Source organism: Mobula birostris, chromosome 1 (assembly GCF_030028105.1).
Source record: "Mobula birostris isolate sMobBir1 chromosome 1, sMobBir1.hap1, whole genome shotgun sequence".
NCBI lineage: Eukaryota > Metazoa > Chordata > Chondrichthyes > Myliobatiformes > Myliobatidae > Mobula > Mobula birostris.
The window spans coordinates 199,832,532-199,852,244 of NC_092370.1; the positions used below are offsets into that span (position 1 = coordinate 199,832,532).

The 19,713-nt window shown below is 37.5% G+C and overlaps 1 protein-coding gene across 8 annotated transcripts in view; it reads left to right on the forward strand.

Moving 5' to 3' along the window:
* LOC140202876 (organic solute transporter subunit alpha-like) overlaps positions 1–11,280 on the forward strand; it is a 158,660-nt gene extending 147,380 nt beyond the window's left edge. For all 8 annotated transcript variants that reach the window (XM_072268424.1, XM_072268405.1, XM_072268395.1 and 5 more), the window contains 5 exons: positions 541–614; positions 701–859; positions 4,238–4,349; positions 5,527–5,782; positions 9,801–11,280. In XM_072268424.1, the coding sequence (XP_072124525.1) occupies positions 541–614; positions 701–859; positions 4,238–4,349; positions 5,527–5,782; positions 9,801–9,928 (729 nt within the window). In that variant the 3' untranslated portion in view covers positions 9,929–11,280. The remainder of the gene's footprint in view (positions 1–540; positions 615–700; positions 860–4,237; positions 4,350–5,526; positions 5,783–9,800) is intronic.
* The last annotated feature ends 8,433 nt before the right edge of the window (positions 11,281–19,713 follow it).

Genomic DNA, 19,713 nt, shown 5'->3' on the forward strand with positions numbered 1-19,713 from the left:
CAAATCTGTGGAGTTCTTTCCCTAGTCAGCTGTGGAGGCCTGGTCACTGGGTGCATTTAGGGTGGAGTTTGATAGGTCCTTGATTAGTCAGGGCATGATAAGATATGGGGAGAAGGCAGAAGAATGGGGTTGAGAGAGAAAATGGATCAACTATGATGAAATGGAGGAGCAGACTCGATGGGCCAGATGGCCTAATTCTGCTCCTATGTCTTATGGTCTTAATGACAGCAAACATCTTTGATATACTGTTATTTTTCCTTTAAGAATCATCCAGCATGTACTTAAAAGTAAATTCTATCATTGTTAATAAATATTTTTCGTATTTAAAGTTCTTGTACTTTATTGTCCTCTGAATGTCCTTCAATAAAAATACAACTCTTAAGTGGAAAATAGCATTAGTTATTGATGTTACCATCATTACATATAACTATGGTCTTGACTTGGTTATTACTATCATTATGTATAACCAAAAGCATTTCATATGCATAAAGTGCAGATAATGGGAAATCTTCAGCAGAAGTTAATACTCTTGTTTTTTAGGTAACTACAGTTGCCTATCAGCTGGGTACATTTGTTCCACGAGCTGGAACTTTGGTCGACTTTGTGGCAGCAGTGTAAGTATATTTGTAAATCAACTTTGTTACATGTGGCCATGCTGAACTCACTTTTAGTACTAACCTCAATGATCTTTTTTTTACAGTTATACGAGTATATCTTTGTTCGGTTTCTTCCACCTTGCTATAACTTACCTTGGTGGAGTAACTGAAGCTGTTGATAAGCTGCAGTATGTGGAGGCATCTCTAAACGTGGGCCCTTGTTGTTGTTGTTGCGTGTGTCTTCCGAAGTTTAAGATAACCAGGTGTGTATTTATAAGTGTTTCAATATTTAATGTAATAAAATGCTATAAAGCAAGGGTGGCAAATCTTTCTGAGAGTGTGTGCTGAAACTGATGATAATCTAAATAATTCTTTCATGTGCCATGGTAATTTTGAGCAGAGATTATCATTGATTAATGAATTAGTAGCAATAATTATGGACATTTTAAAGGAAAAAAGGGTGTTTCTAATTTTTCTGCATTCATTGTTTTACTATTAATAAAAGTATGAGATGAATTGAAATAAATGAAGCATTTTAAAAAACCTATTAAAATTATTAAAATTAGTTTTTAGAAAGGTAATAGAAAATATCATTTCTAAATGGTATTGTTATTGTAATCATTTACTATCCAAATACAGAGGTACTGTGAGAATTTCAAATATATCATCCAATGTCCTTACAATCACCTAGTTGGTGCCAAGCTGGCTGAGACATTTTCTGTGAAACGTCTCACTGCTCTTAGGTTGTAAAAAATCATTTGTTGCTTCATTTGGCAGTAAAGATAAGTACCTTTATATTCAGGGAGGTGTTTTGAATCAAAGGATAACACTGCATGCTGCATGCCAACAATTTATTTCTGCACGTGCCACATGTTGACACCCACAGGTTTGCTGTCCTTGCAAAGTTAGCCAATGGTTATACTCCAGGTAATATTTTATACCTCTAGTTTACACAGCTGGAGCAGAACTATTCGAAATTTATTTGACGTTAGGTTGAAATTTGTTTGTAGTTTTAGTGGTGTTGCCCTTCACAGCATAAAACAGCTGCGGTGTCACTACCAGTATGGTTGCAGTAACTTGATTGAGCTAATTCATTGTGGTTCAGGTTCAGTTCGAATTGTACAAATAGAAGGTAACAACACAATGTTACAGTATATACTTCACACAGTATCATTTTGGTGTGGGACAAATGGTCAGTATTTTCATAACATGTAAATCCGCTTAATGTCCTGCCTGATCTTTCTTCCTTTTTGAATGCTACTTGGACTGTTTGTGCACTTATCCCAGTAACACAGACTGATGAATTCTCAAATCAATTAGTAAATCAATTAAACCGACCTGTCAGTTATCCAACTGGAAGAGTCATGAGTGTGGGACAGGCCACTTCTGTCTCAGGCTCTCACCCTTCCTTCAATTCCCTATTTTTCTTTCCCTGTTTGAAGATAACAGGCCTACCACTGGCTCTTTACACTGAGATCTCCTGTTATCTGTGGCGTCAGATATAAACTCAATTTCACAAACTCCAAAAATATCACAGTAGAGTGTTGGTTGACGCATTTGCTAAGACTGACAAAGCAAAACTGCAGATTAGCAAGTTAATTATGACTTAATTCCACAATATATTTTGCTTTTGAGCAAGTTAATACATGTATAAATTATATTAAGGTTCCTGGATTACATAATTTGAAAAGTTATATTCAATAAAATTATCATTAACATAAACACAAGAGATACAGCAGATATTGGAAATCCAGAGCAACACGTATAAAATGCTGGAGGAACTCAGCAGTTCAGGCAGCATCTATGAAAATGAATAAACAGTAGATGTTTCAGGCTGAGACCCTTCATCAGGACTTGCGATGAAGAGTCTCGGTGCAATAGGTCAACTAACATTAACGTAATCTGTTTTTAAAACATCATATATTGGAAGCATAACTGCATAAAATCAACTTTTTATTGGATCCGTACTGACAACTACTGTTGATACGTGATACCAGCAGCAACAAAAGTAATCATAATAGTTGCGCATACTCGATTAATTCCATCATATAATACAACAATATAGTCATATAACACTACAAATAGAAACAGGCCCTTCAGCCCATCTAGTCTGTGCCAAACCATTAATCTGCCTACTCCCATCAACCTGCACCTGGACCATAGTCCTCCATATCCCCCCCACCCCCCCATCCATGTGCCTATCACAAATGTTGAAATTGATTCTGCATTCACCACCTGCACTGGCAGCTTGTTCCACTCTCTCACCACTCTCTGAGTGAAGAAGTTCCTACTCTTTAACATTTCACCTGTCACTCTTAACTTCTGGTCGTGGTCCCACCCAATTTCAGCGGAGAAAGCCTGCTTGCATTTACCCTATTTATACCCTTCATAATATTAACTCACTTTTCCTTTCTGTTCTCTATCTTCTCCCCTCAATCCAGCAACCTTATTTGGCTCGAGTTACAAATTGTGAGATATTAGCTGTCAGATATAAAATATAATGTATTGTTGTTTTGTACATTATTAATAAGGTATTTATTTTAAACCAGCTATTGCCTTCTTTAAAATAGTGTAGAGAAGTATAACTGTTGCAAGATTTGGTAATATGGTAGCCAATTTATGAACAGAAAAATTACACAATGAATGGTGAAGTAATGCCCAGGTTTTACTGATGTTGTTTAGGGCATAAATATCAACCAAAAAACACAAAAAGCTTTGGAGCTGTTTTCCAAACTAACATAATATCCATTACATCAAACTGAGAAGGTGGAAATTTCTTTTGAAAAATCATTGTAACACCCACACTCTGTGATGATTAGGCAATATTGTAGATTCTTTAGATGAGGTGTTAAAATGAGACTTCTATGGGACCATGTATATTAATTAATTTGCCTATAGACAAAATGTGTCAGAATCCAAGAAAGGAAGAATTTACTTATATCTTCACTTCATTTGATAGTAAATTTAAGAGGCTTTGTGATGAGAAGCTGGACAGAGAGAGCAAAATCCCTTCTGTACTTTTAACTTCTGGGCTTCAGTTACATAGTACCAGAGAAAGAAAGATTGCTCATGAGCCTGGGAAAAGTACATTGGCTTCGTCTGACTCCATTAAGAAATGCTTTAGATTAACCTGAAGAACTTCCCCATTTATGGATAGTCACAGAATGGTTTCTACATTGTGACAAAGCCACTACATTTTCTCTGCAGACACCCGGGTAAAGCAGTATCATGTCTCCTATTGAAATTGCATAAATTTGTGAAGCTCCTGCCTGCTTTAGACAGGAGCTGAAATAACTACATAATAGTGGTGTTAATGTCAGCAATATGTACTGCATCTAAGTAAGTTACACATTTCTTTTTTCACTGGGACTTGTTTGTTTCTACTGTGCTGTTAAAGTTAAAACTGGCCCCCTTACCTTCATAACTACTTAGCTTTTATGAAGTTTTTTTAGGTTGATACAAATGATTGGAAATGAGTGGTCAGGTAATAAGTTTTCAGTAGGATTAATTGATAGACATGCAGGCTTTTACATCCAGCAATTTTATAATCTGAGGGTGCCCTAATGCACTCGACAGCTATTGAAGTAATGAGCAGTGCTATTTTAACCTTTCTTTAAAATTCTGGAATATTTATTTTACAGAAAAACTTATAGAATCCTTCGATTTGGCATTTTACAGACATTAATTCTGCAATCAATGCTTCAGTTTATTTCTGCTGTTTTGTGGGCTGATGGGAAATATGACAGTGAAGAGGTAATTTTCTGAAATGTACTTGTATCAGTGTTAAAATGTATAGCCAATAGATCACCTCAAGTCAATTTTTAAAATATTTTCATTCATTTGAGAATTCCCATGGGTAGTCTGCATTACAGTTTTTAACAAAACAATATGAAATGCCTATATGTTTAATAACCTTCAGAGTAACTGAACTTAATTTAAATGAATATTTTCCAAGTAAAGTTTGTGAGATTTTGATTGATTTTATAAATCTATGTCTAGGGACAACAACTGCTAAAGCTAGCTATGAGACTTGCTTGTGTATCCTGTATTTACTACATAACAACGCAAAGGGGCAAAATCTCCTGCTGCAGGACTGCACCTCCAGCTGATAACATGATGAATTTCCATGTTTCCAATTTTATGTGGTTATCAGGAAAGTAGGAATGACTCCTATGTGTAGGGTAGTTCTGCTGGTTATCATGCTCAACAAGGATTCCTACACCTAATTATTTAAAGATCAAACACAAAATTTTTCAGAATATTATAATGCAAAGCAAGTTACTCAAACCAAAAAATATACATTGTTACTTAAATACCATGTAAACAGATGTCCCATGTGACTACCTTATCTTTTTATCATATTATTTTCTTTTTCTTCAACACCTTTAATGACACTGGTTTGAAATTCATACTTGGAGGAAAACTTTAACCCAGGTTGCTGAACAAAAAGATCCTACACTATTATGGCAACGCTCAATGACTGCATGAAATGGAGTGGGAAGAAGGCTGAGTTTAATACAAACATCTACAGTATATATGCATCCACCTTATCTCCTCAGTTTAGTTTTTTGCATTAGATGTGCTTGATGCATTTTGCTCAGTTTTTGTGTGGGAGGAGGGATTTGAGGTTTGATGCACCTGTTCAGGTTTTGTTCATTTTTTTTGTGGAGAGATGGGGGGGGGTAGTTGATGATCGTACTTACTTTCTTTTCTTTCTTGGTTTCATGGCTACCCAGAGAACTGAAGAATTCAGAGATGTATACTTTGATAATAAATGAACCTTCGAACCTTTGTTAATTTAATAACCTTCTGAGGTCATTGTTCTGCATATTCTGTAGAAACACCTTTTTATGTGTCTTAGTAGAAAAACGTTACTATTGCAATCCAAATTATTTTGAACTGTAGTTATCAGTAAAACCTTCTGTTGCAGGTCGATTCAACCAACCCTATATTCTATATTAAGATCCTGCTCAATATATCTGCGTTAATGTCCCTGTATGTATTTAATCTGTTGCTGAAGACTGCATTTGGAATTGTAGAAGCAGGCTATCATCTTGTGGCTAAATATGCAATCATTATTGTCTACATCATCGTCAGCAATTTACAACCATTAATCCTTAGCTGCCTTGCAACCTACAACATCATTCCCTGTGTGACTTTGTATTCCTCAAAAGGCAGAGCTTCACGTGAGTAGTCTCTATCATTATTTATTAATAATTGATATTTATGCAAATCCAGCAGGCAAAATAATGTAATGTACAAGAGTTTTAATTATTAAAAATGACAGTACGTTGATAAATTTGTACTGAAAATGAAAATGAAATACAGGTTTCCCCCGCCATCCGAAGGTAGAGCGTTCCTATGAAACGGTTCGTAAGCCGAAATGTCGTAAAGCAAAGAAGCAATTACCATTTATTTACATGGGAAAATTTTGTGAGCGTTCGCAGACCCAAAAATAACCAACCAAATCATGCCAAATAACACATAAAACCTAAAATAACAGTAACATATAGTAGAAGCAAGAATGATATGATAAATACACAGCCTATATAAAGTAGAAATACTTCTTTACAACGATTGCCTGCACAGATCGCTGTAGAGAAAATCTCACGCAAGCGCTCTCGGCAGAAAATCTCACACAAGCGCTGTTGGCATAAACACTCTCTCCAGTAACTTTTAAACTATGAAGCTGCCAAATCTACCAAATAACACGTAAAAATACACAGCCTATATAAAGTAGAAATAATGTATGTACAGTGTAGTATCACTTACTGGAATTGGGAAAACAGCACCGAGCACACTGATGATGGTGTGTTAGACTGAGTCATCGCAGGCTGGGTGGTGCAGTGGCCCCCACCCTCCAGGCCGCCGACTCGATACATTGCCGCGAAGCACGCAGTGGTAGCCGGGAGGCACACAGCACATCGTTAAGAAAAAAGCCAAAATAAACATGCTAATTAATTAGGTGCTGCCCGGCATGTAAATGTCGGCGCAGATCAGAGGCAATTGCCGATTGCTGAGCCTCGTGCATTTTTCTATCATACAGTTGTTTGTAAGCACTCAAATCATCCTGCAAATATCCCCTAAAGCTACGTACCCTTTCAAAATTAAAGTCGTACTTTATCATTGCAACGAAAATCTCACGCAGTTGCTTCACTTTCTGCATTCGGTTTCGATTGTTATCCTTTCCTCTTCCAATTGCATCGGCTCTTCATCTATCAGTTCTTGGTCATGGGATGCCAAAAACCTCTTCAACATCATCTTCGTCAACTTCCACAAGCCAAACTCATTTTGTCCTTGCTTCATTCACCACGATTGAAACGCTTAATTATGTCTAATTTTACGCTGTGTAACACCCTTACTCTTTCAGGCTTTTCCGACACCTTAGAACTCATCTTGCTAACGGCTGCTCAATGCAATGTGTTTAAGCAATGCTGCTCCGAATCTGGGGCAGAGCGGCTGCTCGGGGCACGCGCTGCCTTTTATCGCGCGCTGATTTTTTTCGTGCGCTGCCTTTCTTCGTAACAGTGAAAACACCTTCTAAAAGCGAAAACAGGGTACTAATGTAGGTCTTTCGTAACAGTGAGGTTTTGTAAAGCGAACGTTTGAAAAGCGGGGGACACCTGTATTGTTAACAACTTTGTTATGAATATAGGCTACTGCATTGAGAATTTTGGCATAATTTTTATTCAACTTGAAAAATATATCTGGGATCAGATCTACACTTAAGGCATTTAAAGAATGCTAATATAAATATGCCTATGTTTATTTTACCATTAATCTTCACAATTTACCTTTGAGGTTTCATATCAAACTTCAGTTTAATTATCTAAATTTAGAGCATATCAATCCAGGTAAGAGTGAATGTGGCAACCTTTCCAGATTATTGGATTCAACACAGAAATTGGTGATAGAATGTGGAATATACCTCTTTGAAAGTTCATTCACAGTTCCTTTTAATTGGGTATCTACTGAGTGGAGTGCAGTTTTGAGATGAATTTAGGACACAGTCTAAGCACCTTTCGATACTTGCCTTTTCTGAAGATATTAAAAAATCGAAGTTAGTCCCAAGTATTGGGAAACCATAGGTGCACCTCTACATACTTCGTATCGTATCATTAGATGAGTCTCAGCCATTTTGCACAGTGTCTGCCATGTATTTTCCGGATGAAATTTACCATTTCTGGGCACTCTCCTATTGAAGACTTTGATTCCATCAACTGGAAGTTTCTATGGAACATTCTCCTCAAATCTGGCTGACCACAGAATTAATTTCTACTTTATATGAGATGTGGCTTGCCTTTAGGCAATGTTTATGTTTGCCAATTTTGTGGCTCCATAAAAGAGCTGTTCTACTGTTAAGCAGATGGATTGTGTTGCCATGATACGTGTCATTGCAGCATAATTCTCCAGTTGTTCCATGACCACAGTAATCATCTTGGGCCTGGGCTACTCACTCACCCTGTCACAGGTATTTCCTTTGTCCAATCCATCATTCCCTGACCTCCTCTACATCTTAGCACTTTGACCTGAGAAGTCAGTTCAAGGTGTTTCGAAGAAGTATTCTGATTTCCATGTTTGAGTTTATATTATAAGAAAAGAAAAGCTATTTTCTACCTTGTTTTCCATGCCCTTTTCTACACCCATGTGTAATTATTCCCGTGCACTCTAATATTGCTTGACATTATAGCCATATTTGGGTTTGACTCTGAATGTAGTGGCACAAGAAATCGGCCAACGTAATGACAAATGCATATACGTTAATTTATCCATGACTTTTAACCTGCATTGTTCTAGATAAACTTTACGTACACATCTCTATTCTCACGTTCTTCCTCCAGAATGTCAGGAATTTTACCAAAAATCTGCATGAAGTAACATGCAGCTTAATGTCTCTACTATTTCTCTGTCCTTTTAATCACAGGAGACTGCACATCCAGTGCTATCTATTCCTGCAGATCCGTAGCAAGTATATGAAGGAGATAAGAATAGGTGATTATGGTGATAGATTTAGTTGAGAAGAGATGCAGGGAAGCTAAAGTAGAGCCTAAATGCCAGTTTGACTTAATAGTCTTTTTCTTTGCCTTCCTAATCCTATGAAACTCATTTGCAGGACTGCTCCACCACTTTTGACCATGCACTTTCAGATTTATTGTCTCAACTAAGTTCAACTTTGGATCACAATCTTTTTTTTCCTGCCGGTAGTTGCTGGCAATCATTCTGCTATTTCCACTTACTCCTCCTTTGGGTCCAATTCAAAGTTCAAAGTAAATTTATATTCAAAGTACACATGTGTCCCTGTGAGTTTCACTTTCTTGCAGGCATTCACAGTAGAACAAAGTAATACAATAGAATCAATGGAAAAACAATGGAAATACTACCAACAATCAATGAGAAAAACAAGATAAACTGGAAATACAAAAAACAAATAATAATAATAAATTAAAATATAAATAATATTGACACATGAGTTGTTTGTGTTTCTTTATGCCTGTTTGTTCCTTGTACCTTCATCCTTCTTTCAATCTATTGGTGATTGATTCATCATCCAATCTATTACAGACTTTCCCTTTTCTTCCCTTGTCCGATTTTTTTTCTTTTCTGGTGCTTGCTTTTTCTAGTTCTGATAAATGGTCATCAATCTGAAAAGTTGACTCTATTCTCTTTTCACAAATAGTTTGGTCCCATGGGATTATTGCTATTGTTATTTCAGGTTATCAGCATCCACAGTAGTTTGCAACACACACAAAATGCAGGAGGAACTCAGCAGGCCAGGCAGCATTTATGAAAAAGAGTATAGTTGACGTTTCGGGCCGAGACTCTTCAGCATGAGTCCTGTTGAAAGGTCTCAGCCTAAAACGTCGACTGTACTCTTTTCCATAGATACTGCCTGGCCTGTTGCATTCCTCCTGCATTTTGTGTGGAATTCCACCATCTGCAGATTTTGTAATTTTGCATTGTCTGTCATAGTGGTTTGCTTTTGTGTTAGTATTATATTAATCACCGTTCACTTTTATCGTTTGTATAGCTTCATGTTATAGTAGTATTTATCTTTTATCGGCTTTATTCTTCCTTTCATCTATTTGTTCTTGGAATGCCATTAATGTTTATACTATTTCAATGTCAGTGTAAAGCCAAATATTTTTCAATCTTTTGTTTACTACCGGAATTTACACTCACACATAATTATGAATTCTTTTACAGAAATAGATCACCATCTGAAAATCCTGGAAATGTTTCTGTTTCTTCTTGTATCCAGAAAGTATTATCGGAAACAATTGCTAGAAGCTTCACCGTTGTACTTTGAAAACCCACTTCACAATATGTCTTGATTTGATGCCAATGGATAAATTATGTTTAACACTAACGACTGAGTTATCTGTTCAAAAACTGAAATTTGATTTAATAATCTATAATTTAGTAAAACTTGACATATTTTTCATTGTGTTGTCAACAATAATTACAAAGAAAAGTTTGTCTTGAAGATCAGAAGACTTTGTTTTCTTTTACATAATTGAAATGTGATTTTCTGACTGCTGCCTTTTCCACTTAACTTAATTCCCATAACTAGTAAACAAAAGACAAATGTTCCTCCAATGCTAAGCTCAACCTTGTGTTTTATTTCAGTTTCTGCCCCATCTGTTCTCAAGCATTCTACAAATTTATCTAGTTCATAAGTCTTACTTTTGACTTCCTCAATGTTATTCCCACTGGACGACTGACCACTAACTTCAATCAATATTTTTAATATTCTCTATCGTTAAGGTTCTATTTTTCTCTCCTTAAAGCTGTTGTTATCATCACTCTACCATTGCAACCTACTGTTAAATCCCTTTCACATGTTGCAGCCTCTGAAAATCATGTCCATTTTACAGAGCTGTCTGGATTCTTGGCCTGGGCAAAACAATGTATTTTTTAATTTTATTATGTTAATTTAACCACTCCTACCATTTGGGATGTGGTCCTCAATTTTAACTTGAGCTAAAATACTCATTCTCGCTGCAAAAAAAGAAGTTGGGACAATGCCTGTGGCATGCTGGTTTCAAAATTTGGACATTCCCAGTCTGAAATGTTCCATTGATAGCATCACAGAGAATGACCTTGGTGTGATGAGGAAATCACCTAATGCTGGGGATGCCAAAATATGGGCACATATGAGGCCAAAAACAAGCCTGTAATTTAATTATTTTACTGCCATTGTACCGTCTTTATAAAGTAACATTCAACTTAAAAGTTCCACTATTTCTCTGTCCCTTTAATGACAAGAGATTGCTATCTATTCCTGCAGATCCATAACATGGTCATAATAGTGAGTATCGAGTGTATAAATGTTGTCTGTATTTATTAGAACCACAGTGCTGCTGAATTGGACGATAGGATTAGGCTACACACAAATCACTTAAAATTAAATCAGGTTATGATTTTTATTTTCACTATCATCTGCAGCATCAATTCTTTCTTCACTGTCAAGAACTCATTTGCATTAGAATTAGTAAGGGCGCGGTACGAGAACTAATTGAAGAGTAGAATCATGACAACCTTCACTCCACCAGCCTGTACTGCACGACTGGAGTATTCTGTGTACCACTGTTAAACTGTGACACCAGCATCTTAACTCCTCTTCCCAGCATTCTCTAATAAAGCCTCTTCTGAGCACATGGCAACTACATAAGTGTGGTCATTACCTGATTCTTTTATTTTGCCTCTCTTGTAATTTGCATACAGCCCTGGGTGAATGTTTTCCTGTGTTGTAGATGGTTGATATAACAGAGATGCGTATGGCTCCATGAGAGGGCAGTCATCAGCTTCATAGCCATAGACAGACCTGTGCAGACAGAGGCTGATACTAAGAAAGCCTACTACCCCTTTGGGAAGATTACAACTTTCTATTTCATAACATAATTATTAATATTAATAAATAAAATATTTTGAATTCATATAATTGTAATATTAATCATATTATTTTAGGATAGTTTCATACAATGTGTGAAACTGCTGAGGTAGCACTTGCTTCATTTTAGACCATAAGACATAGGAGCAGAATTAGGCCATCTGGCCCATTGACTCTGCTCTGCCATTCAATCATGGCTGATCATTTTTTTTTAATATCTCCTCCTCAAACCCAGTTCCCGGCCTTCTCCCCATAACCTTTGATGCCATGTCCAATCAAGAACCTATCAATCTTTGCCTTAAATACACCCAACTGCCTGGCCTCCACAGCTGCATGTGGCAACAAATTCCAGAAATTCACCACCCTTTGGCTAAAGAACTTTCACCGCATCTCTGTTTTGAAAGGGTGCCCCTCTATCCTGAGGCTGTGCCCTCTTGTCCTAGACTCTCCCACCATGGGAAACATCCTTTCCACATCTACCCTTTCTAGGCCTTTCAATTTGGTATCCAAATGAAGTTATTGTTATTGAACACTGAAGATATTTTGCAACTTTCGTGGAACTCTGCAGCAGTAGGTGGGATGGCACAGTAGCATAGCGGGTCGCGTAACATCATTACAGCTACTACAGTGCCAGTGACATGGATTCACTTCCACTGGTGTCTGTAAGGAGTTTGTCTGTTCTCACCATGATCACCTGGGTTTCCTCTAGGTGCTCCGGTTTTCTTCAGCATTCCGAACATTTACAGGTTAGTAAGTTCATTGATCACATGGGTGTAATTGGGTGGACTGGGTTTGTTCTGCCAAAAGGCCCTGTGACCATGCTTAAAGTCTCCAAATCTAGCTTAAAGAATTTCACTTTCACATTCACATGTCGTTTTAATCTTCAACTGGAATTAAATGCCCACTTTTATGGAATCTTAAAGACCGAATTTATTCCTAAAGTTGTAGGTTACTGTCTTGACGTTTGTAGTAGGACAATATCGTTTAGGTTATAACTAGAGTAATTGATGAACAGGACTACAGCAAATGCTGCATATTTTCTGACAAGGGCATTTTATGTTGTAATGGTATGGAGCTCATATTGAAATTTAATGTGTAGGTCACTGCCACCTGGACTCTATTGGCATTTTAGTAATTAAGTTACTTTGTTATAGGTAACTAAGGATTTTTCTTATCCACAATGTTTTATTAAAACTGGAAGATTATATTTGATTATTATCTGTTGAATAATAACAACAGTGTATAGATATGAAACGTTATTGGATGCAAAACTTCATAGAAAACTGAGATTAGGACATACAATGTTTATCTCAGGTAAACGTTATAAACAGTTCTGATCCTTTGTTGGAAGTTTTCCAGAATTTAGCGGAATGAGTTCTAGTTGCAGACTGAACACAGGTCTATAATGGCTCCTAGTTAAATAGCTCCTGCAAATCTAACATTGTTTCACTTAGCTCAGCAATCTGTAACCCAAACTCTCAAGTTATGTGCTGTCCTCCAATCCTGATCTCCTGAGCCTCTGATTTTAATAGTTCCACCACAGGCAGCAGTGTCCTTTGCAGCCAACACTATAAACACTGGCATTTCCTCTCTATTTTTCCATTATATTTCTTTCTTCCTTCAAGATAATGCTTGAAATATACCTCTTTCTCTTCTGCTTCTTTTTGTTTTGCTTAGTAGAAAATGTGATTGATGAAATTTCAATATTTTATATCAATTACACGTATTGCTATTACATTCCCATGAAATATAATGGGTTTTCATTGCATTCAAGGTGTGGATATAAATAGTTTTACCAAAATATCTCTATTTTATCATTTAGTCCCAGGCAAGGTTAACAAAGACTGGGAATGTTAGGATCCCATTTTGAAAATTTCGAGTTTTACTGTGTTAAACAGAAGTAGCAGTAAGTCTGTTGATTTCAGAACAGGAAGTTCATACAGTAGATATGGCGCAGGATTACAGCTACAGAAATTTGAGTAAAGTTAAGTATAAAAATAATGGTGATTGGTGAAATACATGAGCATTTAATAACTGAGTGTTCACTCAGTTTTGATTACATGCAACAAAGATTCAAACGTTCATTTTATTATTGAAGTATATATGCAGAATTCATCTCTGAGATTTGTCCTCTCCAGATAGCCATAAAATACAGAAAAACATAGTAGTTGAAAGAAAGACATCAATCCCCCCCCCGCACAAAAAGAAAAACAAAAATTTGCAAATCCCAGACCCCCCCCAACCCCTCCCTCGCACTGAAACTAACAGATCTCCCATACGGAGAAACAACAAGAACACCAAACCCCCCCAACCCCAGCCTGCTAGTTGTCAACAAGAAAGAATGGACAAGGACATGAAAAAAAAACACAGAACTGAAAGAGGCCAGTATGAGCAACAGTTAGTTTCAACTACAGTCCAATCATAAATCTCAGAACTTCAAAATCGGGACCCAGCAGCCCCTACAAGGGAAGCAACACTGTCCGTAAGAATTAACCTTTCTTGTTTTTGTTGCAAAAGGGGAACGTTTTGCATAATAGCACACAGATATTATGTTGTACTTTGGTGTCTCAGAAAGTGATTGCATGTATTCAAACCAGTTGAAACCTTTAGTTTCAAACATCTGTGTACAAAATAATTCCCTGGGCCCCATTTTCTTGCATAATACATGGTATAATGATTTAACATCATTCTGAAGTGTTCTTAGCTAATTTTGTTTTACAACTTGGTTGTATGACTGGAGTTTCTTTTTATAAATAATTCAAACATTTACTGCTTTTCTGAATGATTGAAACAATGTATCATAATGAAGATCAATAGTGCTCAAGTTAATTGATAATGGAATTTTTCATATGCTTTAAACTTTTCATTAACATATCATGCATTTGAACTGAATGTATGTTAACTAGCACATAATGGTAAATTCACATCCCTTGTTAACAATTGGTCAATGATTGATGCAATGCCAAGACATCTGGAATATTAGAAAACACTGCATTAGGCTGTCAATATATCTTATGATGAAGCCGTTCCTTTCTTTATATACTGTAACATGATAAAGTAACCATCACCACACCTATGTAAAAACATGTGAAATAGGAGTAGGAGATAAAGATTAAGATGAAAGATTAGCTTTACTCGTCACATGGATTGTGCTGGGAAGAGCCCACAAGCGTCGCTATGCTTCTGGCACCAACGTAGCATGCCCACAACATCTTAACCGTACATGTTTGGAATGTGGGATGAAGCCAGGACACTCAGAGGAAACCCATATGGTCATGGGGAGAACTTACAAACTCCTACAGACAGTGGTGGGAATCGAACCCTGGCTGGTGATCACCGGTGCTGTAAAATGATTGCACTAACCAACTACACTGGCATGCTGGTCATCCGGCCCATTTAGACTGCTCTGCATTTCAATAAGATCACAGCCGATCTGGCTATAGTCTCAGCTCAGCCTACCTGCCTCTTCCTCATAACCCTTAATTTTTCCAGCTATGCAAAAATCTTTCTTACTGTGGCTTAAATATACTTCTTGTTGAAGCCTCTACTGCTTCCCTGGACAGAGAATCCACAGATTCACTACTGTCTGGGAAAAGCAGTTGCTCCTCACCTATGTCTTGAATCTATTCCCCCGAATCTTGAAGCTATGTCCTCTAGTTCTTGTCTTACTTACTAGTAGAACCAACTTTCCTGACTCTATCTCACCTAACCCTTTCATAATTTTATATATTTCTTCTCAATTCCAGTGAGTATAGTCCCAGGCAACTCAATCTTTGCTCATACGTACATTAACCCCTCCCATCTCTGGAATCAATCTGGTGAACATCCTCTGCAACACCTCCAAAGCTTCTATGCTTTTGCTCAAATAAGGAGACCAGAAATGCATGGAGTACTTGAGGTGCGATTTTCACCTGTACAGTTGCAGCATAACATCACGGCTCTTAAATTCAATCTCTCTAGCAATGAAGTCCAACATTCCATTTGCCTTCTTGATAACCTGTTGTACCTGCCAACCAACCTTTTGTGATTCATCTATAAGTACCTTCAAGTTCCTCTGCACAATAGCCTGCTGCAATCTTTCACCGTTTAAATAATAATCTGATCTTCTATTTTTTCCTTCTGAAGTGGATGACCTCATATTTAACTGTGTTGTACTCCATCTGCCAGACCTTTGCCCTCTCACTTAATCTATCTATATCTCTCCACGTCCTCTGTAAAATTTGATTTTATACTCAATTTAGTGTCATCAGAGAACTTACACTAGATACAGTCCCTCTTCCAAATCGTTAATGTATATCGTGACCTGAACAGTTTTGGGCCCAGCATTGACACCTGTGTCTCTCTGCTCACTGCTGACTGCCAACCAGTTAGAAATAAATTGTACAACGTACATCAGGATTGTTAAGGGTATTTACAGTACTTCAATTTAAGCTGAAAGTATATTTCTGCTATAGCAAGGATTATATAGTTACACAGAGAAGCTAGAAGACGCATGGAAATTTTCTATTATCACCACCACAATAATACATATTAACAACTCCCCTTCACACAATTTATAATGTTTCAGGTTTATGAAATTAGCATATTAAACGCTGATTGGAGGCCACGTGTGTCTTTTGGGTTAATTTGAAAATCAATTATCTTACATCCAAAGATGAGCAACCCAAGGGCAGTTTTTCAGCCATATTCCAGGGACCACTTGAAACATGAATTATGCTTCTCACCCATATAAATAAAGGTCTAAGTTCCTATTTAACACAACATTTGGAAAATGTAATATTACAGAAAGAGAGACAATGCAAGGGTACCTCTGTCATCTATAATTTAGTGGACAACAAAAACAGAATGATTAAAAAGAGATATTATTGTAAAGTTCATATCACCACACACAATCATATCATCAGTTCTCAGAAATCTCTTTATACTTCTTACTGGATTATGACCCCACCATTGTTACCAGTAACTGGCTATTGAATCAAAATTCACTGCTCTCATTTTATCAATATTCCCTGCATTGGCTCCAACCTCATAGAACCCCAAAGCTATAAACCTCACTGCTACTTCCATCCCACGATCTAATACTAGACTGATTATTTCAACCTGTTCTTACCCCACTGAAATTATGTCCCATCGAAGTTTCCATTCTTTGAAGTAATTGGTGCATTGACAACGTGTTCTTTTTGTTCCCTTCACTTTTCCCTTTCAGCAACTTACAATAGGCTCATCTTCTCATTTTTCCAGTTTTCATGATCTGTCCTTGATATTAATGTTGCCTTGATATTTCTGTTTATGCTTGGCTGCAGATATTTCCACCAAGATAAACAATCTTATATGCAGTTTCCTCAAATAGACAAGAAACTTGCAGAATACAACAAGTGGTAATAAATCACCAAATTACCCAAGGACCTGGGCAATTTTAGCCTAAAGCGACACACACAAAATGCTGCAGGAACTTAGCAGGTCAGGCAGCATCTATGGAAATGAATAAGCAGTCAACGTTTCAGATCTGAGATCCTTCTTTTGGACTGGTAAGCAAGATGTCAGAATAAAAAGGTGGGGGGAGGGGAAGGAGGCTAGCTCGAAGGTAGTAGGTGAAACCAGATGGGTAGGAAAAGGAAAGGGCTGGAGAGAAAGGAATTTGTTAAGAGAGGAGAGTGGAACATAGGAGAAAGAGAAAGAGGTGGGGACCTATGGGGAGGTGATAGGCAGGTGAGAAGAAGAGGCCAGAGTAGGAAATAAAAGAAGAGGGAAAGGGGAGGGAAAAATATATATTTCCAGAAGGAGAGATTGATGTTCATGCCATCAGGTTGGTTGCTACCCAGACAGAATATAAGGTGTTGCTCCTCCACCCTGAGGGTGGCCTCATCTTGGCACGAGAGGAGGTCATGGACTGACAAGTTGGAATGGGAATGGTAATTGGAATTAAAATTTCTGGTCACCTGGAAATTACGCTTTAGGTGGATGGAACAGAGGTGATCAAAGAAATGATTCCCCCCCCCCCCAATATGTGACATGTCTCACTAATGTAGAGGGGGCCATATTGGGAGCACCGGACACAATAGGTGATCCCAGCTGATTCACAAGTGAAGTGTTGCCTCACCTGAAAGGACTGTTCTGGCCCCTCTTCTATTCTGGCTCCTTCCCCCACCTTTTAATTCTGGCCAGCCCTGAAGAAGGGTCTCGGTCTGAAACATTGACTGTTTATTCATTTCCATAGATGACCTGCTGAGTTCCTCCAGCATTTTGTGTGTGTTGCTTTGGATTTCCAGCATCTGCAGAATTTTTCCTGCTGTTGTGGTTGTACACAATTGCCACTTCAGTGTGGTTCAACCTTGCAGATGTAATAATTGCAGAGATTTTCCACATTAATACACATCTGGTAATCTGCCTCTGTATCCATCTGTGCTGAATTATAATTCATTAAATCACATTATTATATTTTTTGTAAATTAATGACTGTATAAGTGTTCAGGTTGTTGTGAATGATCAGAATGAGAGATAGTAACAGTACTGCAGGAGGTTAGCACTGAAGTTGGAGGTAAGGGGAATGGTTGTGCAAAGCCACAGCTGCAGGGGTGTTGTAGCAGGTGGAGAGACAAAAGCATAGCTGCGGGGAAAAGTGTGTACAGTTTAGTCAGTGAGAATTGTATTTTAAACATTCTGTTGGAAAAAGGGTTGGGGTAAAGATACAGCAGGAAATAATGATGTAGACTTAACATTACTGAAGCTGCAAAACCAAGGAAAATGGCAAGACTGAAAAGGTTGCAATGAAAATAGTTGGAGAATTTACGGAGGAAGTCATTTCTGAGAAGTAGAAGTCAGGAGTGGTCAATGATTTTGCTCAAGAGGATGGAATGTGCAGAACTTATTTCATCATTTGTAAAGAAAATAATGATAATATTTCAAATACCTATCTAAATCTTCCAATATGGTCGTGTAAGAATTGTATGCAATTTATATATAATTTATGCTTTTCTTGTTGATGCTGCTTATATGATGTTATATGTCTCTGATACTTCCGCAAATTAGTTTTTCATGTTACCTATGCAAGCATATATTTGTGCATATGACAATAAACTCAACTTTGACTTCGATCTATGTCTTCTGAGGTTCTATCAATAAGAGTCCTGTTCTTTTTTAATCATTAGAGATCAGAAACAAGCTTAATATCACTGGCATGTCATGAAACTTGTTATACAGCAGCAGTACATTGCAATACATAATAATAAAAATGAATTACATTAAGAAGTATTAAAAAGTTAAATTAATTAAGTAGTGCAAAAAGAGGATAAACAGTACAGTAGTGAGGTTGTTTTCAAGGGCTCAATGTCCATTCAGAAATCAGATGGCAGAAAGGAAGATGCTGTTCTTGAATCATTAAGTGTGTGCTTTCAGGCTCCTGTACCACATTACTGATGGTAGGCTTCAAAGCTTCTTGTTTTTGCTTCATTTAGCACACTGATGTTGGCTCTTCTATCTTCCCAGCTGATATTTAAGATGTTTCAAAGACAGCGTTGATGGAACTTTTCAACTCATCAAGAACCAACTAAGATGGAGCAGTCATGTTGTTCGGATGAAAGACAAACGTCTGCCGAAACAAATCTTCTACTCCCAGCTTAAAGAATTCAAACATAAAAGAGGTGGACAACAGAAGAGATTCAAAGACATCTTAAAAGCCAACGTGAAGAAATGTAACATGGACATCAACAATTGGGAAACCATTGCCAAGGACAGGAAACTCTGGCAAGCCATCATCTGAGAAAGAACAGCAACTTTCAAAGCCAACAGATGTGCAGAATTAGAAGAAAAGAGAAGAAAATGGAAAGAGAGGAAAGAGAGGCAGCAACAACCAAAGCCCGATCTGCCATCTCGAACTACCTGTCCTGAATGTGGAAGAACTTTCAAAGCCAAGATTGGACTCATAAGCCACTTGAAAGCCCATAAATAGGTCAACAGAACGAAGACCATCATCCTCGACCTTGAGGGATAGCCACAACGACGACTGATGGTAGCAATGAGAAGAAGGCATGACCTGGGTGATGGGAGGTTCTTAATGATGGATGCCACCTTTCTGAGGCATCGCTCCTTGAAGAAATCCTGCATGCTGGGGAGGCTAGTGCCCATGATGGAGCTGACTACACTTATAGCTTTCTGCAGCTCATTTCAGTCCTGTGCAGTGCCACCTCCCATACCAGACATTGATGCAACCAGTTAGAATGCTCTCCA